The sequence below is a fragment of the Nannospalax galili genome, unplaced genomic scaffold, assembly GCF_000622305.1.
Source record: "Nannospalax galili isolate Female #2095 unplaced genomic scaffold, S.galili_v1.0 scaffold33, whole genome shotgun sequence".
NCBI lineage: Eukaryota > Metazoa > Chordata > Mammalia > Rodentia > Spalacidae > Nannospalax > Nannospalax galili.
The window spans coordinates 989,649-998,463 of NW_008335436.1; the positions used below are offsets into that span (position 1 = coordinate 989,649).

The 8,815-nt window shown below is 43.9% G+C and overlaps 1 protein-coding gene across 1 annotated transcript; it reads left to right on the forward strand.

The window, feature by feature from the left end:
* The first annotated feature begins 5,741 nt into the window (after positions 1-5,741).
* Rpl22l1 (ribosomal protein L22 like 1) lies at positions 5,742-7,879 on the forward strand. Its single transcript, XM_008830106.2, has 4 exons — positions 5,742-5,813; positions 6,941-7,033; positions 7,183-7,304; positions 7,646-7,879. Exons 1-4 carry the CDS (start codon positions 5,805-5,807, stop codon positions 7,788-7,790), a joined length of 369 nt encoding a protein of 122 aa, XP_008828328.1. The 5' UTR covers positions 5,742-5,804; the 3' UTR covers positions 7,791-7,879.
* The last annotated feature ends 936 nt before the right edge of the window (positions 7,880-8,815 follow it).

The following is an 8,815-nucleotide window of genomic DNA, read 5'->3' on the forward strand; positions in this document are numbered from 1 at the left end:
GAGCCCCAGAAAGAGGCTGTCAGCCCCAGAAAGAGGCTGGCGGGTGTTGCAGAACCAGGGAAGTAGAGGGAGGTGAGGGCTTGGCCAGGTCTAGAAGCAGTGCTCCTGGGGCCCAAGGAAGGCACTAAGTTGGTCTGGGTGAAAAAGATCAGGAAGCAGTATTGGTTCCCCAGGTGTCTGGAGACCCAAGACTAGGAATGGCACAGGGCCCAAATTAGTAGAGAGCAGCAGGGGAGATGGAAGGGTGAATGTGACTGGGGGAGTTGAGGCACGGAGGGCTGCACGATAGACTTACCCCAAGAGGCCTGAGGATAGGAGAGCAGGCTAGGAGAGTTAGTCGGTGGTGCAGGCCCAGGGAAGCAGAGAGAGGTGAGGGCTCGGCCAGGTCCAGAAGCGGTGCTCCTGGGGCCCAAGGAAGGCAGTAAGTTGGTCTGGGTGAGAAGGATCAGGAAGCAGTATTGGTTCCCCAGGTGTCTGGGGACCCAAGACTAGGAATGGCGCAGGGCCCAAACTAGGAGTAGAGAACAGCGGGGGAGATGGAAGGGCAAACGCGGCTGGGGGAGTCAAGGCACGGAGGGATGCATGATAGACTTACCCCAAGAGAGGCCTGAGGGCAGGAGAGCAGGCCAGGAGAGTTAGCCGGTGGTGCAGGTCCAGGGAAGCAGGGAGAGGTGAGGGTGGGGCCAGGTCCCAAAGCAGTGATCCTGGAGCCCAAGGAAGGCACCAAGCTGGCCTGGGCGGAAAGGATCAGGAAGCAGCACTGGTTCCCCAGGTGTCTGGGGACCCAAGACCAGGAATGGTGCAGGGCCCATACCAGGAACAGAGAACAGCGGGGGAGATGGAAGGGCGAACGTGGCTGGGGGACTCATGGTGTGGAGGGATGTGTGATAGACTTACCCCAAGAGAGGCCTGAGGGCAGGAGCTTGGTATTACTTTTTTAACTATTTGATAATATTCCTTGCTTATTTGTAGTGGGCCATAGGGCTTCTAAGTTATTTTTTAACTCCATAGGTCCCCAAAAGGCCATCCCATATTAGGGATCCATGAAACCATCCTTCTCTCCTATCCTACCAATTTTCAAATACTTTCTATATTTGCCCTTTAATGCTCTCTTATTGATTAGACACCAAGGTGGTCTTGATTTTACCAATTTATCCATGAATTGTAATGAATAACAAGAAACCCTTCTTCTATCTATATTTATCCATCTATATTTTTCTTCTAGAAATCCATTATTCCCTGGACAGCATTAATTCTGTTTAACTACTTCTTACTGCATCTAAAATAGCTTTTATTAATAGTGGTGCATCTGGACTAGAATGATTAAAGGATTTTCAATAAAGGTGGTGACAGCTGTACCAAGGACACCAGGTGCTTTCCGGGCCCCCAGAAAGCCCAAGATACAATGACAGTTAGAAAGATAATAGCAAGTAAAAGCATGCCAAGTATACTGCATGTTTTTTAGCACAGCCAATTCCAAGAGGCAACCTTCCTTGAAGTTCCAGCCTCAACCCACGGAGGATCTCATGCAGGCTTCATTGGAGATGGCGTGGCAAGCCTCTATAAAAAACAAGTTACATACTTCCAAGACATAATGCATTCACATTCCAAAAGGCAATTCACTTAGTTTTTGTCAACTTGACTCAAATTATAGTGACTCAAATTATAAATTGAGGAATTTCCTCTATCAGACTGGCCTATGGCTTGTCTGAGGGGCATGTTCTTGATTGCTAATTGATGTAGGAGGGCCTAGTGCACTGTAGCCATGTCATCCCTGAGCAGGTGGACCTGAGAGCTGCAAGAAAAGCAGCTGATTGAGCACACGAGTGTGCTTATATACATGCAGGCCAAACATCCAGACACAAAATAAAAAGTACTTAATTTTTAAAAAGTAAAAGCTGAGCAAGCCAGGGGGAGCTAGCCAGGAATCAGCATTCCTCCATGATCTCTGCTTCATGTCCTGTCTCCAGATTCCTGCTTGAGCATCTGGCCCGGCTTCCCTCAGTGATGGACTATATATAACTTGTAAGCCGAATAAACCCTTTCCTCCCCAGGTTCCTGTTCTAGTTACCTGTTTGAGAGTTGCTTTGATAAAACACAGATCAAAACCAGCTTGGGGGTATTTCAGTTCACAGGTGGCAGATACTCAAGACAAGCTTGAAGCAGAGACCATGGAGCAACTCTGCCTACTGACTTGCTTCCCCCAGGCTTTCTCAGACACCTTTCTTAGACACCCCAGACCTAACGGCACTACCCACAATGGACTGAGCTCTCCTACTTCAATTAAAAATCAAGAAAATGCTCCATAGAAATGCTCGCAGGCCATAAATGGCAAGAACACACATGCATGTCTGGGGAAGCTCCCTTTCCATATGTCTAACCATGTTGCAACTGAAGTATCAAATTTGGAGTGATGGCTCGACAGTTCCATTCCCAGCACCCATGTAGGGCAGTTCACGACCACCTGTTTTGTTATGTTCATGTACCAACTCTGGCTCTTATAATCTTTCTGTCCCCTCTTCCATAATGGTCTCTGAGCCATGGGTGGGTGAGGTTTAACACAGGCACCCTATCCAGGAACATGCACTCTACGGTCTCTTATTCTCTACACCTTGGTCAGTTGTAGCCTTCTGTGTGCACTGCGCTTTGCTGCATGCAGTTATGTTCCATGAGCCTTAGGTGTAGAGGTTCCACTTAGATGTGTCACTTAGGGCTGGGCATCTTTCAGACATATATTCTCTGTGTGTGACCAGTTGTGGAACTCTGCAATAACCTCCATCTGTTGCAAAAAGAAGTTTCTTTGATGAGTGGTGTGCAGTACACTTGTCTGTAAACATAAGGATCCATTATTTAGCAGACAGAAATTTCATTTGTCTAGAGATAGAGATGGGGTTTTCTCTAGGATCGATGACCTCTCCAGCCATGTGTATTTGCCTGTATTTACAGCACCACCCTTGAGTTCCTTCCTATTGAGAGGGCAAGTCCAATTAGATAGCTGTTGATCACCCCCCATCCCCACCCCATCCCAGATAACAGTGCCACTGCTGCACCAAGAGAGATAGTTTGCTGTCCCAGTCATTGTGCTTAGGCTTTAGAGCTGGGCTGAACCATTGATTGATTTTTCTCCCCTTGCAGCTTGCATAGTGTCCTCTAGAACTATCAGAGCTAATCTTCAGGGAGGAGGCTTCCAGGTCAGTTCCAGCTTCACTGCTCCAAGTCCTGTGTCTGAAGTATACCCTGCCTTCAGCAATAGGGTCTTACCCTCAAGTTCTGGACAAAAATCAGAATATGTGGCAGTGCCTGTGTTATTTTGGGAGTCTCCTGAGACTACCCTGACCAACAACTCAAAGGGAGGTTTCTCCTGCCTGGCACCGTGTTTCTTGTTATATAGCCTTCAGATATACACATGCACTCATGTTTGGATATTGTACGTGTATTTTGCAGGGTTCTTTTTTGAAAGTTAATACATTTCCCTATAGCTTTTCATATCACCTAAGCTGTATTTATCTCTCTTCTCTCTCTCCCTGTTTAACCACCCTCCTCCCTTCTCAGTTTAAGTGCCCTCATTTTCCCTGTGATAACACCTGCCTCCTACTATCTCCTCCTTCTTCCCCATGGTTCCTTGTATGTTCTTCCCTCCTCCCTTCCCAGTTGAGTACCATTTTCTCCACTTCCCTCTTGGTAACATCTCTTTCCTACTATCTCCCTCTCTCTCAGGCTTTCTTTCCCTTTACCTCTATAGTTCCTTTCCATTTTCCTGGCTCCTACTGTTATATCACGATATATACTCATATATAAGGGATTGGTGCTAAGATTCACAAATGAAAGAGAACATACGTTGCTTATTTTCTGAGTCTGTGTTACTTCACTAGTATAACAGTTTCTACTTCTATACATTTACCTATGGATTTCATCTTTCCTTACTGCAAAGTAGAGCCCCAATGTGTAAATGTACCACGTTTTCATTATCCATTTGTCAGTTGAGGGACATTTAGGTTGTTTCCATTTTTTAGGCATTGTGAAAAGAGCAACAACAAACATGGATGTACAAGTGTCTCTACAGTACAATGAGTCCTTTGGGTATATGCCAAGGAGTGGTAAAACTAAATCACATGGTAGATTCATTTTTAGTTTTTAAACAGTTCTCCACACAGTTTTCCATAGTGGTTCCACAAGTTTTCAATCTCACTAAGTGAATGAGTGTTCCCATCATGTTGAAAGGCTTCTCTATAAATTTAATCTACAATGTCCTCTGGTACTCTTTTTAACTGAGCCATATATTCAGAATCCAATATGTAAATTCACTGAGTGAAGTTTATAATTTGTTAGAAATATATCTACCATGTAATAATTTTTTTCAAGTAGCTGGAAATACCTCTTCCTGTCATTGTTCTAACTTTTCTAGGTTCTTAGAGTTTTTCTTCTAGATTCTTCTTAAGGTTTTTTTTTCATGTTTTGGTAGCACAGTCAAAATTGAAATCTAAAACTGTGAGATGCTGAGTGGTGTCTTAATACATACTTTGTGGGAAGATATATTTACATTTATACTTGCTATCCGCACAATTCTGGTTAATATTTTTCACATCAAGAGAAAAAAACACTATCATTTTCACTCACTATGGGTTCTAATTAGGTATTTGGGAACTGCTAGTTATTCGAGATCACACTATTGTTTTTATGTCCTCTTCATATAAGTGGCTTAACTGTTTTTAAATAATTTATTACCATGACATGGAAAAAACCGTCGAAGATAAGCAAAACAAAAAGTATGTCAATTAATGACTTATTTTCAAAATATCTACTAACACAAAGATCATTTTGCTCTGCAGGCCAGGAAGCCCTTTAGGAAGAAATGGTAATTGCTCCCCCCACCTTAATGTTTGGAAAAATAATTCTTGTGGTTCTTGAGGCAAACAGCTAAAACAAAATCGTATTGAAATGTATTTCTTCTAAGACTCAAGCACCACTCTCCGACACTCTATCAAAGTCTGGAACTAACTGCTCATAGAATGTACACATAACAACTATTTAATTCTAGAGTAATTTTCCAAATCAACAACTAAAGTCCATCCTATACCTCCGCCCTCCCTCAAAGCAAGATAGTTTCACCTCCAAGGAAACGTAAACACAAAGCGGCATGCCACTCTGCAGACCTAGTGTCAATGTACAACCCTTCCAAACGCAAAAGCTCTTTCTCCTTCGGTCATCCAGACGCCACCATCTTCCTGTACTTTGTACATGTTGGTACTTAGGGCTTAGCAATACTCACTGGATTTTAACCAGGAGGCAGTGAGAAGTCAGTGGAAAATAGTTAACAAATCATGACCAGCCGCTAAACAAGAAATATCCTCCCTGTGTTCCCCCCTCCCCCAAAGCTACCCTCTAGCAGGGTAATTTTGGCTCCCCACAGGGTTTATTTCCCCTGCAGTTATTTCCACAAGGCTCACAGAACTTTTTCTCTGGAGGACTATAATTGCAGCATAATAGAGAAGATCCTAAAGTAGCAGGAGATAGTTCCCCACCCTGATTCCTAAAAGATGACTCCTGTATCCCTTTTGTGTCCGCATCGGGGAAATCTGCTCTGGTCCATGCAATCAGTTCCATCATGACTGCCGCTAGAGGGTGCTCACGGGAGGAACCCCTCCCAGGCCCCGCCCCGTTTCCTAGGTGATTGGCCGCGCGCTCCTCCCGGCATCCAGTTCCGGGCAGCGCGAGCTTGCGTTCTCTGCGCGTGACGCAGTACGTTTGGGTATAAAAGCGTGCGCGCGCCAGCGCTCGCTCTCTTCCCACGGCTGTCCGTCAAGATGGCGCCGGTGAGTGCGCCGGGTTCCCGGGGAGGGTTTGGGGAGGGTGGGCGCGGAGGGGGAAGGCAGGCCTGCGGGTCTCGCGAGGTGACGGTGCCGGGCGGCTTCACGGACCCCGCTGCTGCCATGCGGCCTGGAGGAACAGGGCCTGGCGCGCGCGTGAAGGCGGGGCGCGCGGGCCTCAGGTTTTCATCCCGAAGACCCTCGCCGGTCTGTGACCGGAAGGCGTGCGGCTAGGTGGTCTGGCCCGCGGTATCAAAAGTTGGCGAAAATTTTATGAAGCTAAGAAAGTTTTCAAGTTTAAATCTCCTTACAAAGCTATAATGTTGCGATATGAAAAGCTGGAGTTGCTGACTTAGGTGCAAAACTGGGTTAGCTGCTAATTGCCCATCCTAGACCAAACCCGAGCCCCATCTGCTCATCTGCCATTTCCGGCTTTGGGGGTAATTGGAGCGGGGAGTTGTTTACAGGGTTCCGGAAGTAGACTAAATGGTAGCCATTTGGGTGCTAATTGGACTTACTAGAACTGTGTGACGTGAAGATGCCCTCACGAAACGCACTGCCAGACTTGTAAATGAATTTTAGAAGCCTTAGCACCTGTTTTTGTTTCATTACAGTGTTTTTTTTAGTGACCATATTTGCTTGTGTGTCCATTTTATGTTTATAGTCTTGGTGTGTCTTCATTTTAATTTCCTAAAATCAGACAGCTGCTTACCTATAACATAGGATTGAATTTTTGTAGATTCACTTAGGTCTGAAAAATGAAAAACAAAGCTTAGGAAGTCTTTATCAATTCAACACATTGGGCTTGATTGATAAACAGAATCAGGTGGGCACTTTAATTGGAATATTTGATGTTCATTTACAGTAAGGATTTGGGGTTTTTAGAATCATGAAAAAAGCCTACCATTTCAAATGTAACTTTACATTCATGAGGCATGTAAGTGGTAGAAATCCAGAAAAACTTAAATTTAAACCAAGTTGATGAATGTGCCCTTTTCATACAGTATAGTTTTAAAGTAAAGCTGCTTTAGGTATTAAGTTAGATTTTCCTGATCTGATACATTTGTATGCATGACCTGAATATTGTGTATAAACAAAGGATTGCCTTAACACCTTTGTAATTATGTTTGTAGCAGAAGGACAAGAAGCCTAAGCGATCAACCTGGAGGTTTAACCTGGACCTTACTCATCCAGTAGAAGATGGAATTTTTGATTCTGGAAATTTTGTAGGTATCATTCTACTTTTTACAATTGTGTAATTGATAATTTGAGTGTAATACTTGGTATTAACCTAAGACAAATTCCTAGGGTCCCTTCCCTAGTGATTATCTAGGGTTTTCTTCCCTAGTGCTGCATTTTCTCTGTTTGAAAACAGGAACAATTTCTGCGGGAGAAGGTTAAAGTCAATGGGAAAACTGGAAATCTGGGGAATGTTGTTCACATTGAACGCTTGAAGAACAAAATCACCATTGTTTCTGAGAAACAGTTCTCTAAAAGGTTAGTGTTTGTGTTGCAATTTTAATGATGTTTTAAAGGATATGGAAACCCAGCACTCCTCTAATGTATAAAATATGTTAATGGGAAGCCAGCAGTGCTTTGGATTGCATACTGGGAAGTGCTGGTGCTGAGTGCCAGGGCTGGTTGGGAGTTTGTTGCTAGCATTTAGGAGGTCTCATCTGGAGTGAGTTAGTACATGTGTTTCAAGGGTTTTGTTTATGCCAAAAAGGCAGCAGAGACAAAATGGATAGTGAATTGGGTGTGAAAGGAATATGGCAATTCATGACAATGTCACAGGCCTGTATTGATGTATTAATGATGTGTTAATTTTTGTTTGCAAGGTACTTGAAATATCTTACCAAGAAATACCTTAAGAAAAACAATCTTCGTGATTGGCTTCGTGTGGTTGCATCTGACAAGGAGACTTACGAACTTCGTTATTTCCAGATTAGTCAAGAGGAAGATGGGTCAGAGTCTGAGGACTAGTTGACCTTCCCTTTTTAATAAGATGAAGTATGTTTAAGAAAGAAAGCCCAGAAACTCATCAGCAAATAAAAATCATTGTACTCTATAAACAGGCATTGTGTAATTTGTAAATTTCCTGGGAATCTAGGAAGAAGTTACTGTTGTCACTCCAGCCTCCTTAAAGCACATAGTCTTTCCTAATTAACATACAGGCAATTGCTTATTAGGACTCTCCAGCCATCTGCCACCCAAAACTATAAACATTGAGTTGTTGCCCACTAAGTTGGTGGTGTCCCTTCTGTAAAAAGTTAGTTCACTCACCCAGTTGGAATTGGAAACCTTCAGAGTTCCCTGTCTAGAGAAGACAGTTGGGAGATGTTTTCCAGTCTTGCTGAATTGTCCTCCCGTGACAGCTCCTTTGTTTGAATTCTCTAATGTAGCTTTGTGTCCTCTTGTTTCCATTGCTTTCCACAAGAAGTTATTAGGTGCCTGCTTGGGCGTTATGTGGCACTACGTTTACTCCAGGTAAAATAGGTGAAACCATTTATAAATTGAAGTAGGAAAGACTGCTGAAGATGGCTTACTTGAATAGTCCCGAAGGAGATGCCAAGTCCAACCAAGTAGGTATCTGGGGGGAAGCATTCCAGGCACAGAAGACAGGGCTAAGACCCTGAGTCAGGAATGCCCTTGCTATTGCCAGTGAACCCTTTTTTATCTCCTCAGAAAGACTGGCCAGTAGAAGATTAAAATTTAGAAGTAAAAGGGATTGGGGGGGGGTCGGATGGGATGGTGTGCTATTGATTACACTGATAGGGTGCAACTAAAACATTTATTTACCTCATGGATCTTGAGACTAAGGAACTGAGTCAGCTTGGTTATGGACGTGGGGTTTGAACTTAGATCCTCAAACTTGCACAGCTAGCACTTCACACACTAAGTCATCTCAAGGCCTCCATACTCTTAGAATACATTTTCCATATTGCATGTAACAGCACAGTTGTGTCCTCTCTAACCCTTTAAGAAAGTTGCTTTAGTCTTAATTGGGG